Source organism: Mus caroli, unplaced genomic scaffold, assembly GCF_978045245.1.
Source record: "Mus caroli unplaced genomic scaffold, Mus_caroli_1 scaffold_7, whole genome shotgun sequence".
NCBI lineage: Eukaryota > Metazoa > Chordata > Mammalia > Rodentia > Muridae > Mus > Mus caroli.
This window is the reverse complement of record NW_028227262.1, coordinates 649,296-675,542: the sequence shown is the minus strand read 5'-3', so window position 1 is coordinate 675,542 and position 26,247 is coordinate 649,296. Positions and strand designations below refer to the sequence as shown.

At 42.8% G+C, this 26,247-nt stretch overlaps 1 protein-coding gene and 1 long non-coding RNA gene across 7 annotated transcripts; one reads left to right on the top strand and one right to left on the bottom strand.

Annotated features, from left to right (window-relative positions):
* Positions 1 to 557: 557 nt before the first annotated feature.
* Sinhcaf (SIN3-HDAC complex associated factor) lies at positions 558 to 25,686 on the bottom strand. 5 transcript variants are annotated; one of them, XM_021165507.3, is made up of 6 exons: positions 25,467 to 25,686; positions 12,050 to 12,196; positions 9,564 to 9,663; positions 7,868 to 7,994; positions 5,910 to 6,060; positions 558 to 2,520 (listed from the first exon to the last, which is right to left on the bottom strand). In XM_021165507.3, the coding sequence occupies exons 2-6, from the start codon at positions 12,175 to 12,177 to the stop codon at positions 2,361 to 2,363; spliced, it is 666 nt and encodes a 221-aa protein (XP_021021166.1). In that variant the 5' UTR covers positions 12,178 to 12,196; positions 25,467 to 25,686; the 3' UTR covers positions 558 to 2,360. The 5 variants fall into 5 exon arrangements, with proteins under 5 accessions (XP_021021166.1, XP_029334592.1, XP_085695878.1 ...); XM_029478732.2 differs by lacking the exon at positions 25,467 to 25,686 and adding an exon at positions 25,225 to 25,409; XM_085839752.1 differs by lacking the exon at positions 25,467 to 25,686 and adding an exon at positions 23,939 to 24,017.
* On the top strand, positions 25,471 to 26,247 carry LOC110296748 (uncharacterized). Of its 2 annotated transcripts, none has more exons than XR_015047538.1 (2): positions 25,471 to 25,595; positions 26,115 to 26,247. It is a non-coding gene; the product is annotated as an uncharacterized LOC110296748 (long non-coding RNA). The 2 variants fall into 2 exon arrangements; XR_002378204.3 differs by lacking the exon at positions 25,471 to 25,595 and adding an exon at positions 25,731 to 25,903.

Genomic DNA, 26,247 nt, shown 5'->3' with positions numbered 1-26,247 from the left:
CACTTATCCTAGAGTCTGAAGACTTTTCTACCCAATCCTCTGCTCATCAAAAATTAAGCTTGGAGCTGGAGAGGTGGCTCAGCAGTTAAGAGTACTGACTGCTCTTTCAGAGGTCCTGAGTTCAATTCCCAGCAACCACATGGTGGCTCACAACCATCTGTAATGTGTATCCGGTGCCCTCTTCTGGTTGAAGACAGTGACAGTATACCCACATACAAAAATAAATAAATCTTAAAAAAAAAAAAAAAAAAAGCTTACACCATGTCTCCATGAAAAACATTTCTTAAACTTTATATCCATTTTATGTAAATGGATGGTTTTGTCTCCACTCATCTGTCCCTCTTGTGCCTGTCTGATCCCCAAGGAGTACCAAAGATGTCAGAGCCCTGAGAACAAGAGCCAAAGATGGTTTTGAGCTGTCATGTGGGTGCTGGGAATCCATCTTGGACCCTCTGTGCAAGTACAGTTAGTATTCTTAACTACTAAGCTATCTCTCCAGGTCCTGAAAAAACTCTTACCAGAGACATCTAAAACAAAGTCATAAGACAGCTTTTATTTTTCTAATAAGACTAAATTTATTCAATACCCTAGAGTAAAGTTTTGATTATAAGTATCCAACAGTATAAAAAGTACAAAACAGATCTGTAGATTTCTAATATATTAATACAAAGTGCATGACTACATACAGTACATCCTACAGGCAGAGAGTGGAGGGGGAGAAGGCTGTGGTTGAGGTCTAGTAATAAATAAATAAATACAGAAGTAGAGATGATCCATCAAAGTATATTCTACCACCAATACTGCAGCCAAAATGTACAAAAAAAAAAAAAAATCCCATGTCAAAGTAACGCAGGAGAATGGTAATGGCTGGACTCTGTATTACACCAGGGTTGTGGAGAAATGGCCCACTCATTGGGCTGTCTGTGCATGTGGTAGCTTGTACTAGGTAGGTTTTTCCTAAAAGGAAGAAATACACAATGTAAAACTATAGGATGCCACAAACTGTGGCTTCTCCTTGTTGTGAAACTCTAAAAGACTTTTAAAAATCCAGTTTCTAAAATAATCATGAGGAACAGAATACTAAGGCAGCCACGTACACCTCCTCTACGAGGTCTCAAGTGGCACTACTGTTTTTCCTGAACTCTGAGAAGAGGCAATTAGACAACTTCAGTTGGGTTCCACCGAGAAGCCAACCGAATCATTGAGATCTAGAGGTGTGGAGCTCCATTCAGTTTCTTGATGTTAAGAAGCCAACCCAACCCACCAACTTAGCCTCAACACACAACTCTTCTCTTCTAGTCAACTTTAAATAGTGAGAGGAAAACAACGAAAGAACAAAGCCCCAAACCCTAATAAGGTCTATGACAAGGCAAAGAACTACTCTATAGATAAAACCTCCACAAAGGTCAACTGAGGTAATCCAGAGCTAGAACTGAATCATGTGGATTTCAGTGAATCCGAGACAGTCATGTTAACACCAATGTCAATTATTTACATACTGTAAGCCCTCTAAGAAACGTGTCCCAAGCAGCATCAACTGTGCCCCGTGCATCCCCAGGACTTACACATTCTGATTAAGTAGTTTCTAACGATGTGCTCTCTACTTTGTGGTGATGCTTTGGTACTATCCCTAGTCGACCTTGCCCATCCTAGAGGCAAGGCCTTCCCCAGAAGGAGATCTGGTTCTGTTTTACAAGATCCACATAAAGTCTTTTATCAATATGAAGATAAAGGGAGGCGACACGGTGCTACTTGTGTGTTCAGAAATTTGTTTCCTCCTTCAAGCTATTTGCAGAAAGCTCAGTCTGTCCTGCTTAATAATCAGTAGTACAGGTCTGACTCATCAGGACCTGGCAACGCCTTAGCATTTACAAATTTTAACTACCTTCTAGGGGCAGGTCATGCTACTGAGTTATGACAAATTATCATGAGGGAAAACAAGTGTAGCCAGCCATTTAAAAATGCCCCAACCACTGCCTCTCCACAGAAAGACTAAACTACATATGGTTTATCACACAACAAATCCCATCTCTGTCCCCTGAAATTCCCCTAATTCCATTCATTAGAGGGGATTTAAAAAAAAAAAAAGACTTAAAGAGCACTTTACAGCAGCATTCAGCTTTCCTATGAAATACTCAGCATCTTAAATATTATGTACACTTCTTTTTCTTGCAGTAAGCTAGAGACTGGCTTCAGAGTTTGTTGGATGAAGGGTAAGGACAGTAACCCATTAAAAACTATTCTAGAAAATGTCTTTTGGCAGAATAGCAGGTATCCAAGTTAAAAATAGGAGGGTCAGTTTGTTTTGTGGTCTTTTCAAAGTTTAAAACGCTCTTTGCTCCCTTCTAAATGAACCTCAGTCACCACTCCTGAGTGGAGATGGGCAGAGGCGCTGGCCCCTGCTCCTCGGGCTTCTCGGCAGCCGCTTTCTTACTGCTGCAGCAAGGCTTGAAGAGATGAGTGTCGATGAGGACTTCCCCAAAACGGCCCTTATAGATGATCCCACAACATATTTTCTGTCTAAAAAGAAAAAGAAAACATGGAAAAGAAAATATATTACAAACATGCATTTTCTGAAGTTGGCTCTCCTCTTCATGTAGGATCCAACTCAGTCAAGCTTGGCAGTAGGGTCTCCTTTACCCTAAGCCATCTTTGCAGCCCCGCAGATTCTCTTCTCTTGAAGCACTTTTTGGTTAGATCTTTTTAACAAATTCCACTCTTCCCTGAATCTCTCCACATCTTTTTTCCTTTTTATTTCCTTTATGTCTATGCTCATGTTTAGGATTTCCGTATTTTATCAATCTAGGATACTCATCAGATTATTTCTAAAAATAAGCTTGCTTATCCCACCTCTACTTCCTAAAAGCAGTCATCATTTGTCCATACATCTTTATTTTGTGTACATGTTGTGTGTGAGTGGTGGTGTGTGCACATGTACATGTCTGCAGAGACTAGAGATCAACAATAGCAGTCTTCCTCACTGCTCCGCACCTTATTTTTAGGCAACACCTCACCACTTTAGTTAGACTTGTTGGTCATACATAGCACAAAGGCCTGGAATCCTATCTCTCCCTTCCCCCTGCTGAGGATCAACCTCAAGCCCACTTGTATTATACTGCCATTTCCATTTATATGGGTTGGTTTCTATTACTTTGTTCTGGCTAATATAATTTTACTGCCTCTTTAATTTTTAAGCTATCTTGTATAGAATATACTTTACTGCTTGCTAGAGTACTAAGTGGTCTTTCAATAGTTAGCTTTGAGTATCATTACTAAAACTATAATCACTAATTAATTTGGGTTCTATTTCTGTTTGGGAAGAGCTAGGTACAGACTGAACCTAGGTCCTTACACATATTATAGTAAACCTATGTGCCCAGTCCTGTTCTAGCATATTACTTCACTTTCTCTGTTCCACTTTTTTTTTTTTTTTTTTTTTTTTTTTTTGGTTTTTTGAGACAGGGTTTCTCTGTATAGCCCTGGCTGTCCTGGAACTCACTTTGTAGACCAGGCTGGCCTCGAACTCAGAAATCCGCCTGCCTCTGCCTCCCGAGTGCTGGGATTAAAGGCATGCGCCACCACGCCCGGCTCTGTTCCACTTTTTTTGTCTTTATTTTCCTGTTTGGCCATCTTTTATATGGGTTAATTTATGCTAATTCAGCCACTGGCTTTTGTTACTCTTTCGAATTCTAGCTACTCAGTATATATTTTATTTAGCTAGCATCTTTAATACCTCAGACAAATTAACTAGCCCTTGCCCTTTATTTTATTATTTTTAATATATATATCTTTGTGTGTATAAAGGTGGTCACTGAGGCCAAAAGATATCAAATTAGCTAGGGCTATAGTTATAGGCAGTTCTGTTAGCTGCCAGACAAGGGTGCTAGGAGCTGAACTCAGGTCCTCTCTAAAAGCACCAACTGCTCTCAATTGAAACATGCTTTTAACCACCAAGCAAGCTCATCAGCTCTTCTTCATTTTAAACTTCTACAATTATATTGGGGGGGGGGGGCGGTCTTCAAGACAAAGCTCTGTAAGATTAGGCAGGCCTCAGAGAACTGCCTGTCTCTGCCTCCCCAGTGTGGCATGCATCACCACCATGCCCAGCTTATAGTTATACATTTTTTTTTAAGTATTTCATTAAATTCACCTCAATATTTACCACTTATTTTTCCATTCCTTTAATATCTGAGATCTCTGAGTGTCGTCGTGTAATGAGGTTACTTTCCAGTCAAAATAATTTGGTTTTGAAGCAGAGTATGCAGCCCAGGGCTGCTTCAAATCCATGATCCTCCTTCCTCAATGGGCTATGGGCATGTGACATCAGGCTTGGCTCTTGTCAATTATGCACTTGTTCATAAAGTGTATTTGGTGGGGTTTTTTTTGTTTTTGTTTTTTAGCTAAATGTAATTTAGGCTGATCTAGACTCACTATGTAGAACAGAGTGACCTCTGCATCGCAAGTGCAGGGATTTAAAGGCCACCATGCCTGGCTCAGAACTAGTATCTCTTGGCCAATTGAAGACATATATACTGTTTTCTGGCTTGCTTTATGCATGTTTCTAAAGATTCGACTTTGTGTCTTAGTTGTTCCTGTGAAAGTAGTATTATTTTGTCTATACATCCTGCACTGTTTTCCATCTTACAGTTCTCAGCACATCTACAGAAAACATCTTTTTTGGGTTTTTTTGTTTGTTTTTTGTTTTTTCTTTTTTTTTTTTATAATTTTTTTTTTAAAACCCTACAGTTCTTTTTTTTTTTTAAAGATTTATTTATTTATTATATTTAAGTACACTGTAGCTGTCCTCAGACACTCCAGAAGAGGGTGCCAGATCTCCTTACGGATGGTTGTGAGCCACCATGTGGTTGCTGGGATTTGAACTCTGGACCTCTGGAAGAGCAGTCGGGTGCTCTTACCCACTGAGCCATCTCACCAGCCCCTGTTTTTTGTTTTTTCGAGACAGGGTTTCTATGTGTAGCCCTGGCTGTCCTGGAACTCACTCTGTAGACCAGGCTGGCCTCGAACTAAGAAATCCGCCTGCCTATGCCTCCCGAGTACTGGAATTAAAGGTGTGCGCCACCACGCCCAGCTACAGAAAACATCTGTTTTCTGGTTCTAGGAAAATATTTCTCTTTTAAAATTGTCTTTTTGGTCTTTGATCCACTTTGCATCTAGTCCAAGTGTTCCCCCATTACTAATGACAGCTGTAACTGCCAACTTGACATAATCTAGAATAGGACTGAGGTGGGAAAACAGTCTAGATTCTGCCACTCACAGTGGGCTGAGCACAGGCACACATGGTTGACACATGTCCCCTGCCCTTGACAGTGATGTGATGTACCTGGTTCTCTCAGGCTTCTATTGCTGTGTCTCCCCCTGGGTGATGGACACTACTATGAAACTGTGAGCCAAAATAAACCCTTTCTTTCTCTCCAAGTATTTTATCATCGCAAGCAAAAAGGAAACCAAGGCACTGTCAGAACAGCCAGTCTATTTCATCAACATAAATTTAAGTACCCTGATTACATTGATTTTTTTTTTTTTTTTTTTTTTTTTTTTTTGGTTTTTCGAGACAGGGTTTCTCTGTGTAGCCCTGGCTGTCCTGGCACTCACTTTGTAGACCAGGCTGGCCTCGAACTCAGAAATCCGCCTGCCTCTGCCTCCCAAGTGCTGGGATTAAAGGCGTGCGCCACCACGCCCGGCTTTTTTTTTTTTTTTGTACATTGATTTTTTTTAACAGAAAGAACACGCACAATCCAAAGTCTGCTCAATTCCTGCTAAGCCAATGTTCTATTAATGCCACCAGTTACCTGTCAATACTCTCAACTGCTACACACATAGAAAATGCCGCAGCCAATGGCTGAGATAGGCTGGTGGTGACTATAAACAGATTTCTCTTTTGCTTTTACCTTTTCCAGTAGGTAAGATCTAAGAAGGAAAAAACCGGAGTTCTATTAGAGCTGGAAGCCATCTCTGTATCTGAGCCCTCATCTGACTGGTTACTGTAGCATGGAGACTGGGCTGGAGAGGCACTTGAGGTGGTGCTGTGAGCATCAGAGTCTGCATTTAAAAAAGAGAGAAGACATTTCATTTCAGCTGCATCATGGCAACACCAAAGTCCAGGTGCTGCCCCATCTCTAGCAGGGAAAAAAAAACTTAAGGAAAAAGGTAATTTACTAGCTTAGAGCTACAACAGCATGTTTGCACCATGTATTTATATGCCAAAAAATAAAGCAGGTACAGCCAGAGCTATGTAGAGACCTGATGTCAAAAGCAAGCAAACAAACAAACAATGAATGAATAAATAAATATATAAATACCAGAAATTAAGCCTTTTTGGTTGATAGATATTATGCTATAGACTGTAAAAGATTACAAGCACCACTTAGATCTCTCATCTATCCAGGACATGGACAGAACAAACGGCCCTGCAACCTAGAGGAACAATTACTAGACATTACTAAACACTAAGACCTAATAAATTTTGTGGGTGTGCACGCACAGATGTGTATACACCTTTGAAGACCACAGTTATCTGATGCCCTGACGCTGGAGTTAGAGACAGTTATTATCCACCAGAAAAGGGTAGTTTTCTGGGCATCCAACTTCGGCTCCCTAGAAGAGCAGCTGCCTGCTGACCCATCTCCTCCTCGGCCTTATTAAAACACTTTTCTGCAGTGCTTACAAGGACAAGAAGTACAGTTTAGTAGTGATGGGCTTCCCTGGCACACATACAAAGCCTTGGGTTCGAGCTCTAACATTACAAGGATGATAAAAGGTTACAAACCTAAGGATCTCACAGATGCTAAGATATAATTACAGACAGTGAAGAACTGAAATTGTAAGTCTTAATAATCACTGAGGATCAATCAGTTAGGCACAAAGGCATATGGGCAACAAGCCAAGCCTCAGAATCAGGACCTCCAAAATTCCTAGCAATTTTAATTTATCTTTATTGCAGTGTAACTCACTAAATGCATAAAAAAGAGACAACAACCTGATCATTCTACCTGCTGTGAACTACATTATTAATATGAAATACTCATGTGTTTAACCCAGCAGTTCTACCTCAGGGTGAAACAAGTATTATGTAGTGTTAAGAGGCTGCTTCCCTCCTGAGAATCGAAAGTCTAAACTGAATATGTAGATAACAACAAACTCTATCAACCTATATGAACCTAGTATGAATTTGACTTTCACATTCTATCCCCTATACAACACATGTGTCTTACACATGAAAGGTCAGAAGCTATTTTTCTCTATGTGAGTTATGATTTCTAAAGTTTCTTTCCAAAAAGTAACTTTTTGGTTGCATGCTGTGTCCACCAATTTGCTGCCCTTATGTAAAAAATACAGTAAGTTAGCAGCACACAGTCTAAAGACACAGCCTTAGTATGACTTGAAATAGTAGCTACCTACTAAGTATGTGTGTGTATGTGTGTGTGTGTAGGCATACACATTCTGTAGCACATATGTAGAAAGAAGTCATGGGATAACTTAATGTGAATGGTTCTTTCCTAATATGTTGGTCCTGTGCAATCAGAACTCTGGTTGTCAGGCCTGGACAACAACCATCTTTCCAATGAGCTCTTTGCAGACCTCCACCCAGGTTTTATGTGGGTGTGGAGCTCTGACTCCAGCTGGTCCTCATGTTTTTGCAGCAAGCTCCTTATCCACTCCAGGATCTCCCAAGCCCCTTTAGTTACTTTAAGATATCAGAGCTATAGTCACAGAAACAACAACCAAGCCAATAGTGCCTTCCAAAGGAAGTGGGAACTACCTCGTACTTAGCAGACTATACACAGAAAATAATCCATTTTCACCCAGCCCCAGTCAAAAACAAAACAGTGTTCAACAGCAAACTTACTGTGGCGTTTAAATTCCTTCTGCAGTTTGCTGATCTGGTTGCTTTTCATCCTGTTTCCAGATAGAGTTTTCACTTTCTTTGGTTTCAGTGTTGTCTTTAGACTAGGGCCTGCTCTTGCATCTACCACCTGGAAGAAAATACTGAATATTTAATACCACTTAGGCCCATGTTTACCTGAGAACCAGTTTTATAGTCTTGAGTGTGAGGGTTCATGGATATCTCTACCTGTTACACGACGTAAAATAAGCACTACTTAAGGCCATTCTGCATGCTAATCCCTAAACTTTATCAATTACAGAAGCATTTTCTCTCCCTTGTCTGGCATAGCATGGTTCTACTTAGGCCTTCAAAGTAAAAAGAGAGTCATCACCTCAAATAAATACCACATGTGTGATTTTTCTCAGATAAGCTATTTAAGAAAAGCTTATTTTATATACCAAGGTCACGACCCATAAGAATCCTACTGTATAGTAACTTAACACTATCAAAAGATAACAGCACTGGGTTGTGTAAAGAAAAATGTCTGCCTATCTAAGAAAATTATATATAAAGCAAATTTCATAAACCCTGGCCAGAGATAGTGGCTCACACCTGTAATCCTGATTCCTGGGAGGCAACTGAAGTTCAAAGTTGTCACCTGTCATACTGGGAGCTGGAGACTAGCCAGGAACACATGAGACTTTGTCTTAATAAATCAAAAAAAAAAAAAAAAAAAAAAAAAAAAAAAAAAAAAAAAACCAAACATTTGGAAAAAAAACTGATAATATTATAAAAGAATTTAACAAAATTCTAGACTAGGGGACTCTGAACACCACAGCTTTATTCTTGCATGCTTCAGTCCCTGGCACACACACACAAAAATTATTTGGGGATAGAAAAATGGCACAGGGATTAAAAACATTTGCTGTTGCTTGCAGAAGTGAGTTTGGTTCACAATGTTCACCTAACTCCAGGAGCAGGGGATCCAATATTTTCTTTTGGCCTCTGCAGGCACCAAGGACATGTGGTGTATTACATGTAGACACTCATACATATTAAAATAAAAACATCTTTTAAAAAAATAAAAAGTGCTGCTCATGTCATCTAAGTTAAATTATGAGAGGGCTGCTTCCCAGCGGACTAGACAGCCATGCCTAGCACCAGGTAGTTCACGACTGCCTGCACCTTCAACTCCAAGGGGTCCCTCTGGTTCACTCACACAGGTGGAATACACACAGAGAGGTAGATATAATTTTACAAAACTGCAAATATATCTAAAAACACCTATTATGAAAATTCTAGTGACAGGAGCAAAAAGGCCAACAAAATCCACATCTACACTGCTGACTTGATCACAGCTTAAATATAGAACAGTACCATCTAGCCTTTTCTTTTATAGGCACCATCTCATTTAGGCCCTAGCGTATCTCTATGGACAGCTAAGAGCTTTGTAACCTACCAGAAGTCTACAACTAGCAAACAGTAAACACAAAAGGCAAACAAGACCAAATTTGTACATCATGAGTTCAAAGCAGCATGCCACTCTTGAAGGTGAAGAGGAACTGTGTCTAAATCAGAATTACTAGTCTAGGAAATGCCACGCCAGGCTAGTGGTTTTCTTTATTCTTTTAGCCTTTTCTATCCCGGTGATACAGAATTTCCTAAATTGGGGATGGTGATGTTAACATTGTTTTAGATAGAAAAGAGATGAACTAACGTGATTCCAGTTTTTTTTTGATCCTGCCGGCAACTTCTTCCATCTTTTCACAAGCAGCACACAGGCATTACAGATGTCTCCTGAGCGAGTCTCATGCAACCTGACAGGAAATCAACATGTCATCATGCTTTGCATTCGTGAGGACTCTGTGTGGAGACTTCTCTTGGAGAAAAACACATCCACTTATGGTTCATAAATGCAATTTCTGCCGATCCTAACATATTCTTTCCATTGTTTCTCTAGTACATTTCAGATATAAAATTAATGTTCTGGTAGTGGTCCTACACCCACGTTTAAGTGAGTAGCACTAAGTGGACTCAGTAGCATCTTAAAAGAATTAAAAGCAAACTATGTATTTTATGTATTGGTTTTAGACAGGATTTCACTAAGCAACCCTGGCTGTCCTGGAACTCAATTTGTAGACTGGTCTGGCCTCATAGACATCTGCCTGTCTCTGCCTCCACAGTGCTGGGATTAAAGGCAAGTACCATGGGAGGGAGGGAGGGGGAGGGAGGAGGGGGGGGAGAGAGAGAGAGAGAGAGAAGAAATGAATGAACTTAGGCAGTTGAAGTTGGGAGAGTGGTGGAAAGGATAAGGATAGATTTGATGAAAACATGAATAAAGAAACAAACTTCTCAATTAAAAAAGAAATTAGCTTAAAGAAACCCAGTCAAAGCCAGGCGTGGTGGTGCACGCCTTTAATCCCAGCACTCGGGAGGCAAAGGCAGACGGATTTCTGAGTTCGAGACCAGCTTGGTCTACAAAGTGAGTGCCAGGATAGCCAGGGCTACACAGAGAAACCCTGTCTCGAAAAAAACCAAAAAAAAAAAAAAAAAAAACCAAAAAAACAAAACAAAACAAAAGAAAAAGAAACCCAGTCAATCAAATCAATGTATTCCAATTAAAAAATCTTTAAGCCAGATGTAGTAGTGCATGCCACCTTTAGTTCCAGCACTTGGGAGGCAGGGACAGATGAATCTCTGAGTTCAAAGCGAGCCTGGTCTGTATAGTGAGTTCCAGAACAGTCAAAGCTGCACAGTGAGAGCCTGCCTTAAAACAGGGGGGAAGGAGGGCTGGAGAGATGGCTCAGCGGTTAAGAGCACTGACTGATCTTCCAAAGGTCCTGAGTTCAACTCCCAGCAACCACATGGTGGCTCACAACCATCTGTAACGAGATCTGGCGCCCCCTTCTGGAGTGTCTGAAGACAGCTACAGTGTACTTACATATAATAAATAAATAAGTCTTGAAAAAGAGTGGGGAGGAGGTGGCTAGAGATGAGATGATTCAGCGGTTAGTTGGGAGAACTGACTGCTCTCTTCTAAAGGACCCCAGTTCACTCAGTTCACAACTATCTGTAACTCCAGTTCCAGGGGACCTGACACCCTCACAGAGACATGCATGCAGGTAAAAACCAATGTACATAAAACAAAATTAGTAAAAGTATTTTTAAAATTAAATTCACTTAGTTTTTATGTATGTGTATCAGTGTGTGTGCCATGCGCCATGGAGAACAGAAGGAGCAGGATCTCCTCAAACTGGAATTACAGAGTTGTCACGTGGGTGATGGGAACTGAACTAGGGTCCCTGGAAATGCAACACGTGTTCCTATTGCTGAGCCATTTCTCCAACCCAAGTGCTCTACATACATATATATAATATGCTTAGGAGCAGGAGAATCTCTAGAAACTCACAGCCAAGTAGCCTGGCCTAAGAAGCAGAAAATACATAGAATAATCACCTGTATGCCAAGGATCAACACTCACGATTGCCCCAACCCCCAACATGAATCCCACAGCACATGCAAGCATTCAAACGTGTCCATGCACCAGGCAGTAGTGGCAGAGGCAGGCGAGTTTCTGAGTTTGAGGCTAGCTTGGTCTACAGAGTTGCAGGGCAACCAGGGTTATACGCGCACCCTTTTCTTGAAACAAACAAACAAAATCAAAACAAAAAACAAAAAGGAAAGGTACATATGCACTCAATCAAACAAACCAAAATCAATGTATGTCTCATCAAGTGCAGGTGTGCACATGTAGCTTTTACTATGAAAAATGGTTCAGTATTCAATATTTTATTCAAGTATCTCTTGGAAAGTTAACATGCTCTGTTAAGTTTCAGGGCAGAATATTTAAGTATACTACTACCATCCTCCTCAGCAAGTTAAAACTATAACTGTTTTCAAAAACAATGCAGAAAGAATACAGGAGGACCACTCCTGGTCAGAGAATAAGGATACATTTTTAAAATACACTTTTAAGAACAAAAGGGTTTGTCCAGCTAAAACCATAAAGGGCTTCACAAGTAATGAGGCAGAGTAAGCAGTCAGTACTAACTCATTTTAAGAACATGAAATCCTTAATACCCAGGTATTAGAAACTAGTGATTTTAATTATTAGCACATAGCTCCCACTGCTTTTCATGGAATTATCTCCACATTTTTCTAAAACTATTTTTCCCTGTAAGAATGGAACGTAATTAATCTTACCCAAAACAGCTCTGGAAGTCCTTTTCGTAACGTTTACTGTCCGTGAACCGGGAGCTGGAGGACTTGGCTCTGCATATACAGCAGCCCTCTATACTTCGGTACATCTTTGGCTTGTGAAAACCAAACATCTTTTCTTCTGGTTCAAAGCTGTAAAGACAAGGGGATTGAGGTCAATAAGAAGAAACCATGCAAGGACTTTTCTCTACTCCATAGCACAGGGAATCTTATAAAGAACCAAGTCGAACAAACTGAAGAAGGTGCCCCAGATCTACTACTCTGTATAGTACCAGGGCCAGTATACAAAGTATATAGAAAAGTGTAGTTCACTAGGAGGCATCCACTACCTCCTTTGCTTTGCTAATTCTGCAAATACTCTAGAAAGGGGATAGCATTATCAACTAATAATATATGACTACCTGTGGCACCTAGCAGCATATAGAAGCCATTCTGGGCTCCAGGCTCTCTCAGTATCACAAATACCTGTATTACCTTTCAAACTGCACCCCAGTCCTTCTCACCTCCCCTTTTACCCTAAACTCCCTCAAGTGCCCTCCCTCCAGCTACTCATCCTTCTTAGAACCCAGCTATTGTCACTGTGCTCTCTCTATTCTCTAACTCTGGTTATTCTCGCTTCTTCTCAGAGAGCCCTGGCCATGTGCAGTCTACTGTCTCTCTCTGCTCTGGACTCTTTCTGATGCCACTGGCCATTCTCACTCTCATATCTGTAATAAAAACCACATCATGGAGCAGTCGTGTTTGCAGTTTCTCACATACCCCACACGCCATTAAGATTGAGCATAAAACTTTAGTTACAATAATCTTGGTATTTTGTGCCTTGAGTTAATCCAATTCCCTGCTAGGAAAGTGTGTGCATTCACCATGACCACTCTGTCCCTAGGGAACAAGAAGCCACATATACATCAACCTCAGGGGGTAACAGCACTGACTGTTCTTCTGAAGGTTCTGAGTTCAAATCGCAGCAACCATATGGTGGCTCACAACCATCCATAATGAGATCTGATACCCTCTTCTGGAGTGTCTGAAGACAGCTACAGTGTATTTACATATGATAAATAAATAAATCTTTAAAAAAAAAAAAAAAGAGAGAGACAGTGAATGCTCAGTGTGGTGGCACATGCCTGTAATCCCAGCACTAGGGAAGCTGAGGCAGGAGGACCTCTGTGACTTCAATATGTGGGTGGAGGGACAATAAACAATGCTAACTTAAACCCCAATGGACCAACCAGACAGAGAATGTGTGGACCAATTACCACAAAGGCATCATACAAAGCAAGAAAAAAGGGACAATTTCCTTTGTATAACCACAGAACCATCTTTATGTTATTTCAGAAATAAAAGGGGGGTTGGGAGTATTGACATCAGAGGGGAGCTTCTTCTCAAAAAAAGAAGGGAAAAGGGATGGGGGAGAACTTTCATGAGGGGGTACTGGGAGGAGAGGAAGGGCTAGCATTGGGTCGTTAAGGGAATATATATATACATGAATGCAATGTCTGAGCAACAAAGCTTCCTTTCTGCTACTAGATTATCTTTTGCCCGAGTCCAGTGTTGTTCAGTAAGCCACAAAAGGTACAACTAGGGAGGTTCAGAAGGAACCTCTTTCCAGAGGCATGTGTATCATTTTTTGGAGATTGAAGAAAGTCTGAAAATAATGACTTAGAAAAAAAATTCTTCCTCCTCCTGAGTGCTAGGATCAAAGTCATGCAAAAGTGGATGAGTAAGATCAGTAACACACTTTAATTATTAAGTCTAAACTAACAGCTACCTGTAAAATCTGTTAAGACAGAAAGAAACCAAGTAGCTGGAACATTAGATAGTATAAGGAAAGTGAGAACAGTGCTACATAATACACAAAACTAAAGGACAAGACTTGCAAAGATGAGATTTGTTTTTCTTAAACTGAACTCATGGAAAAACTATCAAGAAATGTCCTTGCAAGCAAATGCCACTTTGGCTATATAGTATCAAATGACAGACTCAAGAAAGTAGATAATGTAGTTCTTGAATGTGCATATTTCTGTTTCTTCTCTAAACACCCTGGCCATCAAGGTCAAAAGTCTGCAGTTCCTCTTACAATCATCAATAGCACTAGGAAATTTCAGCCTCCTCCGGAGCAAGGACAAAGGAAGTACACACAGCAAAGCTGTCTCCAAATCTACCCTCACTCCCCTTCCTTCCTTGCAAAAAAACACCATGTCAAAACTACAGGGCACTCAGACTATCTGTGTAAGCTGTGAGACACGCCTTCAAGACTGGATCCGAAGAGAAGCCAGGTTGGTCATTTACCATACTGACAAGCTGTGAAGAAATGCTATGGCCACTGTTTGACAGTGAGACTTTCATTTTTAACCAACAAGTCATTGTCAATCTTTAATTTTCTTGGTGAGGACAAACACAATAGTAACCCACCAGCCCCTGTCAAGTGGCTTTTAATAATCCACCGGGTCCTGCGGCCTGGCTTTTGCTAGAAAAAGGATTGAGTGGGAGCAGAGAGACCCAGGGTCCAGCCTCTTCTAGACTGTGCTGTGTATGAGAAATGAAGCACTACTCAAAGAGCACCCAGGAAGTCTTTTATTGGACAGACTTAACCCTCTTAAAGCCCCTTCTGAGCTGCCCTTAAGAGGAACCTGGGAACCTACAGCAAACACTTTGTTTACAGCGACCTAGTTAAGTGCTGATTTGTATTTAACCATTTTGAGGTTTGGAGAACCCTGAGATTAGCTGAAAGTATTTTCATAAAAGCAAAATCTCTAAAGTAAATTCACAGTCACAGCAGACCTCCCCACCCCCACCCATCATATTCTATCTGAGGAGGTGGTAGGTGGGTCTGGCAACCTGGTAGCAGTCCTTTCTAAGTTCCACCTCTGTCAAGTCAAACAGTAAGTGGTTCCTGTGAAACTGTCTCACTTGCTCAAATTGCTTGGCCAGCCAGCTAGCTATGCATCGTATCTGTACTGGCAAGCATCCTCACCACGCCATTCTGCACCAGATGCATTCACCTGCTTCTGACTGAGCTTAAGTCAGATGCAGCTCACAGCAGAGAAGACCCCACACAATCTCATTTGCGTGTATGTGTTTGAGAAACAAAGTAAAAACTATGAAAGGACTTTAAAAGTGCGATTTCTTCCCTAAAGGTACAGATAGAGAGGGTAGTGACAAACTGAGTATCTAAACCCACAGAACTATATGCATAGCCAAGAGTAAATTTTATGACACACAAACTGCGTCTCAAAGTCATAAATGCACGTAGACCAGAAACCACAAGCTATGATTTCTCAATTTACTATCCACAATAAATAATTAATATGTAATAACATATCCATTCAATATATGCACTCCTTCCTTTAACTTCCTTGTATAAATATCGTATTCTTATTGATATCGAAGTATGGCTATTTTGTTACAAAGTGAATGTCTCATAAAATTATAGAGGATGAATGACTATAAACACTATGCTCTATTAATAAAATCAAAGGTACTATTAGAACAACAAAAGAGGTGAGCTAATCTTCCATATGAAAGATTAAGGGCTAAGTTGGAATGATGGCTCAGGATTCTTACTCGTTCTCAGGATCCACAATTTCTGCTCCAGGGCATCCAAAACTCTGCTGGCCTCCACTACATACTCATGCACACAGCACCCCACCCCACCACAACACACACACACACCCCACACACAATCTTAATCACAGTACAAGGAATTCAGGCAAGCTTGGACCATATGAGATCCTATGTAAAATCAGAAAAGAGCCCACGAAAATGGCTGAACACTTAGGTGCACTTGTTGCTAGAAGACACAGGTTCAATTCCTAGCATACACATGGTGACTCACATCCATCTAACACCCCCTCTTGGCCTCTTTGGGCACCAGAACACATGTGGTACATAGACACATATGCATGCAAAATACACATAAAACATAATGAAAGCAAAAACAAAAAAACATCCTTTATATTCACTTTCTTGGTGTCTCAAAAATTGAAAGAAAGAAAGAAGAAAAAAAAAGATCAGTATATGGGGAAGGCAACTGTGGAAGTCAGAAAGAAGACAGCCCTGTAACAGCCCAAGAAGCACAGAGCTTTCAAGCAAAAACAGAAAAAAGAACCAGCGCCCTCCCCCACTCCAGCCCCAGGCAGAATTAAGAATTCTAGTAAAGGGGTTGGGGATTTAGCTCAGTGGTAGAGTGGTTGCCTAGCAAGTGCAAGGCCCTGGGTTCGGTCCTCAGCTCTGGAAAAATAAAAATTAAAATTAAAAAATTAAAAAGAAATCTAGTAAAAAGCTATTCCTTGCACCTAACATAGCGACCCTCTTCTATTCCTACTTAAATATCTGAATTCCCTGCTCATCGCCACAATGGAGTGTTATGCTGGAGCCTGCTGTATGTACATTGTAATACTTTTGTTTTTAAGAAGTAAAATAAAATAAATAGAAAATAGTGGTATCCTCGCTTTATCCTATTCCACAGGCTAGTATTACACCACATCCTAGTAAACATTATATTATCACACCTTCATTCACATCAAGGATCTTAAAAAGCAGAGAGCTTGAGTAAATTTCTTAAAATCAAAATAGGTGGAAAGATACCTACCTGTTAGACACTCCACTCCCCTGCAGATACTACAGAATAGAAAGAAGGAGGACACCTTTATAAAGCAGCAAAGGACACAGCTATGGACAAAAACAAAAGGAACTAAGAAAAATCCAAAGCCAACTTTGAAATAAAGACAGAAAAGGAAAACGGAAAGTCAACATGAAAACCCACTGATGACCACATGGTGGGGGGGGGGGGGGGATTCCCAAGTAGCTGCACTTGCTAATGGTAGTATCTGAATTAACTGGGAGCAGCTTTCTGTAACCACCTGTGCTCACAGGACCCAGCAAACAAAGTGTAACTGGAGTAACACCCTCCACAAAGGGTCAAGAGAAAAAGTTTCTCCCACTGCCAGGCCATTTGGCTGCAGAACTCAATGAAAGCCACTCACTGATCAGCGCTCAGGGACAGCAGGAGACCAATAAGGCATTACTGTTTCCTCCCCTCTCCTAGATACCTGCCTACTCCCTGCAGTAAAGCTTCCAAGTTTACCTAGAGTGCTGAATCTCAGAGATAGTCCCCACTTGTTTGCTAAGAGCTCCAAACATATATCCTATCTCTCAGAAACCATATGCTGAAGCATTTTTAACTGTAGTTGCATTTGGTAGAGCCTAAAACTAACAAGAAAGGCATCCCAACTCATAAACAAGTCTACTGAGATAGCAAAGGTTAAAAATTAAGTCACAAACCCAGGCCTCTGAAGTTTAGATGATTTAAAAAAAAAATGCTCTTAGGGAGGAGACTCAGTGGTTAACAGCACTTGCTGCTCTTTCAAAGGAAGGCTTCCATGGGTACTTGAATTTATGCACATACCCAAATCCATAAACCCATTTAGAAATAACTAAAAGTAAAATCTTTTTGAAAAAAAGAGAAAGAATTGCTTCTAGTCAAGCATGCTGGCACATGCCTTTAATCTCAGCACTCAGAGGCAGAGGCAGGTGGATATCTGTGAGTCCAAGGCATCCTGGTCTACAGAGCAAGTCCCAGGACAACCAGGGTTATACAGAGAAACCTTGTCTCAAAACACAAGAAAAACAAAAAATTGATTCTGGTTTCACTGGCCCTTCAGTAACATTAAAGTGAAATCTCAGTTCTTGACAAGTATATGAAAAATACCGGGATACATTTTTCCTTTCAATTTGGTATGATCTGCACATAACTGAAATACAAAGTTTTCTATTCCTAGAATATATATCCTGGGTATTCGACTGAGTGTTTTCTTCAGGAAAATGTAGGAATGACAGATACACACCTGGCCCAAACTTCAGGTGCATTCCTAAACTTCATGTCATCTTAAAATAGGGCTAAATCCCAACTCTTGCATATTACACACCAACAGGGGGGCTGGTATTATTCAGCAAGCATTCTTCACTGACAGCTGCTTTTTGTGGTGGTAAGGATGGACCAGGACTTGTGTATCCACTATGCTGTACTTCTAACTCAACTGACAGTTTTGTTTTAAGGCCAGCTCCTCTCCAGCCACTCTCCCTCAACATCATATTCTACCATTAGTTTGGACTAGTCTACTCTCAGGAAATTCTCAAACATCCTTGACCAGATCCAATCTCTTCCTTTTGTGACTACCAACCATTCCAACCTTGAAATGCCCCAAACTGATGATAACACTGCCCCTACAAATCTGCTCTTCCTTGGTTATGATCCACGGCCATAGATAAAAATCTGAAAAATTAACTGACTACTTCTCACTCTGTACATGGCCCTCCACCACATCTCAAAGGTCCTTAGATAGTCTGCTGCTTTATTTACTTCTCTGTCCATCTTGGAGACTTATCTTCTACAATTCAAATATTAATCATCCTTCCAGGGTACCAAACTCTGGTTGCAGGATAAGCTCTGAACTCCTTGGCAATGAATTCAAAGCTTTTCAGAATCTAGTCCTGCCTACCAGCTGCTCCCACCTTGTAATACTGGTATTCCAAGAGGGCCAAATCAAGATTTCACAACTAGCCACTCCAGAACTCAGGCTGATATTCTGTCTGAGATGGCTTCTTTTCTATCCCTCACTAGGAAAATTTTATTCATAAAACTTTTCGGGGCTGGTGAGATGGCTCAGTGAGTAAGAGCACCCGACTGCTCTTCCGAAGGTCCAGAGTTCAAATCCCAGCAACCACATGGTGGCTCACAACCACCCATAATGAGATCTGACGCCCTCTTCTGGAGTGTCTGAAGACAGCTACAGTGTACTTACATATAATAAATAAATCTTTAAAATAAATAAATAAATAAATAAATAAATCTTTAAAAAAAAAACTTTTCCACGCATTATGAGGAGAAAAAAAAAAAAAAAAACTTTTCCACGTCTTCATTCTTTCAAAACTCACTTAATTTTTATTCATGTGTATGGGTTTCTACACGTGTGGACATATTGATGTGTGTGGGCCCAGTGGCGGTGAGAGAGAGAATAACTGGTTCCCTATGGAGCTGTGTTGTATACATTAAGATCTGAACTTGGGTCCTCTGAAATTCATGCACATATCTTTGAGCTACCTCTCCAAGCCCCTCATCATTACAATTTTGTTGTTTTGTTTAGTTGATTGTTGAAGATAGGATTTCTGGATAGCCCTTGCTATCCTTGAACTCACAATCACCTGACTCTGCCTCTACAGTGTTGGGATTAAGGATGTACACCACCACCAATCAGCTCAACTTTATTGTTTTGAGGCTGTCACATGTTCAGGAGGTCCTGAAACTCACCATATAACTGAAGATGACCTCAAATTCTTGATTCTCCCCCTACATCTCCCAGTCTGGGATTACAGGACTGTGCCACAAAGCCTAGCTCTTTCACACATTTATTTATTAAAATGCTTAACAAGTAGGATCTCTCTTATTGCTTAACTCTGGCCAGGTGGTGGTGGCAGCACACAACTTTTTCTTTTTTTTAAAGATTTATTTTAGCCAGGCGTGGTAATACATGCCTTTAATCCCAGCACTCGGGAGGCAGAGGCAGGTGGATTTCTGAGTTCGAGGCCAGTCTGGTCTACAGAGTGAGTTCCAGGACAGCCAGGGCTATACAGAGAAACCCTGTCTCGAAAAACCAAAAAAAAAAAAAAAGATTTATTTTATGAGTACACTGACACTCTTCAGACACAGCAGAAGGGGGCATCAGATCCCATTACAGATAGTTGTGAGCCTCCTTGTGGGTGTAGGAAGCAGAAGCAAATGGATCTCTGAATTCAAGTTCAGCTTGGTCTATAGAGTAAGTTCCAGGATAGCCAAAGCTACACAGAGTGTGTGTGTCTCTCAATAAACCAAAACACACACACAAAAAGTTAACCTTGGCAGATCAAGAAGTCATACATTACACCCAGGTACTAACCCTATACACAAAAATGGGCATGTGCTTACTACCAAAAAAGCAGGATAGCAAAGATGAACATAAAGGCAGTGACTAGAAAAATAATTATATTATTATAAAGAAAATAATAATTTATAATAAGAATAATAAAAATGTGAAGACTACAGACATTGCTTGGCAGTTTAAAGCACTTATTGCTCTTCCAGGAGACCCAAGTTTAATTCCTAGCACCCACATGGTGGCTCACATCTATTAGCTTCAGTTCTAGGGGACCTGAAATCTTCTTCTGGCCTTTGCAAGAACCAGGCACATACTTGGTACACATACATACATGCAGGTAAAACATTTATACACATAAAATAAGTGAACAAAAAGATTTTAAGTTTCCAAAAGTAACTTTCTAATCTATGGGTTCCTGTAGTTTTTAAAAAAAAAGTTTTAAATATTTCCAGAAAATGTAAATGAAATGAATTACTAAGAAGATTAATGGTAAACAATTTTTATAGCAAATGGTACAAAAATATTACTATTTCAAGAGGGGGACAATTAGAAGAAATGAGCCTACTTCAACCTAGCATTCATTAACATTAACCAGATAAAAATGTCAAACCCAATCAAACTTTTAATAGATGGAAACAAAATACACAACTAGAAATGGAATTATTTTAGCTCAGGTTTCAACTTTTGTACTACGACAAAATAAATCTGTAACAGCCACTAACTATCTGTGACTTTGCATTCCTGGTGGAGAAAGAAAGCCTTCTCACCTTGGAAACAAATGCCTTTCTTTTTTTTTTTTTGGTTTTTCGAGACAGGGTTTCTCTGTGTAGCCCTGGCTGTCCTGGCACTCACTTTGTAGACCAGGCTGGCCTCGAACTCAGAAATCCGCCTGCCTCTGCCTCCCGAGTGCTGGGATTAAAGGCGTGCGCCACCACGCCCGGCACCTTTCTTTTTTAACTAGATTTTAAAGATTACTTCTACAATACTAGAATTCTTAGTTGCAGAAACAATTTGAAAGAAAGAAAACAGATTTGAGAACCAAATGACATCAAGAATTTCCTACTTAAACCTGTAAGAACTCAAAAGTGAGGGACCCCAGGGTGGCACCGCAGAGAAACCAGGAACAAAGTACTGACATTTACTAGGTCTTCACCGGACTTTTTGGTGTAAAATGGTTGAATCAGATCTGGAATGACAAACAGAAGTTGAGGGCAGTGTCTTCCCAGAACTGGTTTCTGATGGTGGGGGGAAGGGGCCACACACTCACTCACTCTTTTCATTCAGCATTTACTGTTTCTCTGGGCAAAGCAACTGACCCACGTTTCAGTGTTATCTTCTGTAAGATGTCCACTTCCCAACCCTGAGGACAGCAGCCACTTACTTTCACATTTCAGTCATTTTCAACCCTGTGAAATTAGGTATTACTGCCATTGTCAAAGTGAATCAAAAGAATTGCAGCTTCCCACCGGAGGTATTCTTTCTTTTGAGACAGGTCTCTCTGTGAAACCCTGGCTGACTCAAACTCAGAGATCCCACTTGCTTGCAGGCCCCTTTTACAGGTGTCACAACACTAAGCATTCTGAACAATTAAGTTAGGGCTTGAGAATTGTGTTACCGTTTTTCCCAGTCAGTCAGTCTTATCATCTCCAGAGAAAGGGAAAATGATTTCTTTTAAAGAATTATTTTTAGGTACTTAGGAAATAGTTCAAACCTTAAAAAGATTTCTTTTATTTTTAATTATGTGTATGTATGTCAATGTAGGTGTGTGCACAAGTGTCAGAGTGCCCAAAGAGGCCAGGAGAGGGCGTTTGGTCTTCTGCAGCTTACAGGTTGTGGGACACCTGGCTGAGTGCTGGGATCCCATTATCAAGAGTTTACTTAGGAAGAGCAGCAAGCAACCCCAAAGGACATATTTCTAAAGCTTGGCATAGGAAATTAATTGTCCTCAAAGCAGCCTTAAGAAGTTGGCTTCAGATTTTTTTTTTTCCCATTGAGGCTGGAGGAATGGCTCAGCAGTTAAGATTGATAGCTGTTCTTCAGGACCCTGGTTCTATTCCCAGCACCCACATGGCAGCTCACAACTCCAGTTCCAGGGGATCTGGCACTCTCACACAGACATACATAAAGGCAAAATGCCAACACACATAAATTAATCTTTAGAGAAAGAGAGAGATCAAAACAAGAAAAAAGATTTTTCCATTTAAGTTTATTTTAGTTGGCTGGCAGTGGCATGGGCCTTTAATCCCAAGCATTTGGACTGCAGAGGCAGGTGGATCTCCAAATTCAAGACCAGTCTGGTCTAGAGAGTGATTTGTATGTAGGACAACCAAGGCTACAATGGAACCCCTGTCTTGGGGAGGAGGGTGGCATTTTATACCTGTGCAGGCAGCTCAGTGGTACAACACTTACCTAACAGGTGCTATACAAGCATAGCAAGTTTTGAGGGTGGGCATTTAAAACAGGGCTGGCAAGATGGCTCAGCCAATAAAGCCTGACCACCTACCTGGATTTGATCCCTAAATTCATGTGGTTGAGAGATCCAACTTCCCCAATAGTCACCTGGCCTCATATATGAATATATACACACACAGATGTTCTTTAAAATTTCCAACCACCCACAAAAATAAAGGCAGTGAAGACCTTGCTTTTCTTTCTCTCTTAACTCATTCAAATCTCTCTTAGGAACACCATTTGATAATATAACAGAATCATTTAGTTCTACATGATGTGTGTATAGACTTTCCTAGGAAGCTGAAGTCTTGCAGTAAGTAATCTACTTAAAACAAAAAACAAAACAATGTTTGCAAAGTACCTCATGTTATTTTCACAGGTCCCTGGAATCACCCAAAGGGAAGCCAAGGTTGTAATATCCAAGGTTTTTAATTTTCTTGACACACTCTCTATTCACTTCAAAAAATATTATTTCCCAGTCAAGGCCACATCTAGATGAAAACAAGCTAACTGAAACACAGGATTAATTGTTAAAGTTGCAACAGATATGGTGTTGCTGGCGAGATGTCTAGACTGCAAGCAAACCCCAAATACCAAAGAAGCATCCATGTGTCAAACGAGCATAATTTTTGAGCTATGCCTGGAGCCACATACCAAAAAGTTAGCTTGAAAGAAGTGTAAGAGGGTAAGTAGAAGGTCAGTCCCGTTCCCAGGAATTGTGAAACTAGCACGGGCTCCCCAGCTGAGTGATTCTCTGGCAACTTCTCCCAGCATCCTTTATCTCGGAAAGGCCCTACTCCCCAGATGCAGCAGTTCTCAAGGTTATCTAAGATTTATCTGAGTCCTGCATACTTTAAGGTCAAAACACAAAACATCCTCCAGATCATCCTCAGAATACTTTAAATGCATTTAGGCGTTGCCGGGACTCAAAAAACGAACCCCAGACTTTCGCGTTCAGTTTTGCAGCACAAAAACCATTAAAATGATTTTCAAGTCTGACAAACTTCAGTTCAAAAGCAGATGTTTTCCGGACACTGCTAGAAACAAGTTTTACGTCCACCTCTCACTAAAAAAGTTGCCCGATCCTTCTTTAGAAAGCATTAAGAGAAGACGAAGAGCCTACTTGAAACGAACTCCTAACATGGAGGGGGAGGGGGGACACGGTGCACGTCTGGCTCGTAGTCATTCTTCACCTGCAGTAAGGAAAGGTGAGAAGAAAAATAACAAGAGGCGGACTGGGGTGCTGGTTACCAGAACTGCACTGTCTTAAAAGCCGCCCAACCCAACCTGCCCTGCGCCTCGCCGATCGCCCCACGTGTAAACACACAAAGAAGGCACGCACCGCACCCCCTAGTTCCTCAGTCTCCACTTCCAAGAGGGGCAAGAGCCGGCGCCCCGAAACTTCCCCGCGTGTAGTCGGAGGTCCTGGGGTAGGGAGCGGAGCTCCACTCCTGGAGGGAGCCCAGCGCTCCGGGGTCCCCGGGCACCACGCTCCATCCGCCGCCCTCACCTGCGCTGGAACAACGGCCCGCGCCCCGCCGGCGCCGCCCGAAGGCCGCGCCTCTGCTCCCGGGCCGCTCCGCACGCTCGGCCTGACGTAATTCAAACATGGCAACAGTTCCACTTCAAAGGCGGATGCACGGACCTCCCAGACGCGGCCTCCCCTGCCTCGGAGCCCCCGCCACGCGTGCGCCCCGCCGAGTAGCGCTCCGTCGCGCCGCATGGGTGATCCGCAGGCCGAGGCGCCCCCACGGACACAGCCTCGCTGAGCCGCCGCTGAAGTTTCCGAGAGGACCTAAGGGACAAAAGCCGCCCCGCGCCCCGCCCGGCCCGCGCCTCTCGGGCACACGCGGCCCTTTGTTGTCCGGCGGCATCGGCGACGTCGGGGCGACCGGGACCCGCGCCCGGGGACCCACGCGAGCTCGGGTGTCCTGAGCCACTGGTCCCTGGAGCCAAACTTTTGCGGAGTCCCGGATGAGAAACGCCCGGAGGTCCCCGCCGCCGTGCGTATGCTGCGAGTTGGCGACTTTCGCTGTGCTTTGGAAACTGGCAAGACGCCATCACCAGGAAATCACATTGTCCTGCTCCCGACAGCCCCGACGGCGACCGCAGCCCGCGGCTCACTCCGAGCTGGACACTGAGATGTAGCACGGTCGCGGCCCTAAGCACGTGGCTTGTCAGGTGAAGCACACACAACAAAAAGAAAAAAAAAAAAGAGTTGGGTGCCTCACGCAGCGGACCGCGCCGCCGCCTTCATCCTCACTGTTTGGTGCCGCGGGCCACGGCCACCCCTCCCGTGTTGCCCGCACCTACGCTACAGGTGACCAGACGGACAGCGAACTTTGGGCTGCAGACCACTCGGCACCGGCCGAGTGCAAAGACCGCGTGCTGCGCGCTCATTGTCGCAGCCGCGTCCCTGCGGACTTCTCCAACAACGCCACGCCGCGTGCGTCGCGCCACCCCGGCGCTGGCCCTCACCCGCTGCCTTCAGCCTGTGTGGCCGCCGGCTCCAGGAACTGGCAAGTTAGTTTCCTAGCTCCGGCTTTGTTGTTCACCCTCGTGCAAACACCATCGCGAGCGCCGGGGTAGCGCAACACGCGGGTGCACGCGGAGCCCAAGCCCCTGGCCAGAGCAGAGCCCACATGGGATCTGCGACCCCGACCCTGCTCTCCGGGTCGGCAGGAAACACTACGACTGAGAAAAGTCATTGTCACCTTCAGCGTGGATGCAAGTCCGCCGCTGCTCGTTCGTTTCCACGCTGCACTCACTTTCCCCACACCCTGACTTTCGGTTTACCTCAAATATCCTCAATTAAGAAGCGCATCTCCAACACCTCTGTACAAAAGAATCTGGAGTCCGGAGAGCACGAGGGCAGCGCTCCCCGCAATGCCATCTCCAAGACAAAACTTCCTGTGTGTTTGTGTATGGGAAGGACGGAGGAGGCGGGGGAGGTAAAGGGAGGAAAGGAAAAAAAAAAATCACAGAAAGCAAAACCTCGGAGACAGTTTTGCACCGATGTCCGGACTAGAATCACTCACCTTCCACGCGCAGCAGCGTCCCCACGGTGCAAACTGCACCAGGCCAACCTCCTGCAAGCACTCCCTCCGCCAGCGCCGAGTCCAGAAAGATTGTCTCCAGCAGTTCTTCAGTTGCTACCGCGGACGGAGGTATAGATTCCGCTTTCCCTCTGCGCAGGCGCGGCTCCCGGGACCAAATTCTCTTGAATCGAGCTGATTTGCATACGGGCGCGTGCGCGTCGTGGGCTGGGCGGGGAGAGGGCAGGGCGTCCGCGCGCGTTCCCGCGGCCTCTATTGTCCTTTTAAGGGGAGAAGCGGCGAGGCGCGGGAAACGCGGCGGCCCGCAGGGATGGGGGCGGGTCCTGCCTACTCAGCAACGTCACGTAAACAAACGCACCCCCAACCCCCGGGGGGAAGGAGGCGACGCGGGGGCGTGGCAGGACGCGTAAGGTGTAAAGGTGAGGGTTGTCCTCACCGAACGGCACCCCTTAGGACGCTACTGAGCTTGGAAAGTTCTGGAAGCTGCTTTTGCAGCATTCGCGCACCTATGCCCAGGTTCTGACTTGAGGTGGCAGAGAAAGTTGTCGTGGAACCACTCACTTAGTTTGTACTTGTTCCTGCCTTTCCTAAATTCTGTTTAAAGGTGAGCTTTAACATTTTGTCTTTCAGGGCCTGCCTGGCTTGTGAGACTGCTCAACTGGTACTTTCAAGTCTGACCACCTGAAGGCAAGAACCAACTTCTGCAAATTCGCTCCGCGCACCACAATGCACACACAAATTAAAATTTCAATTCTCCAACAGA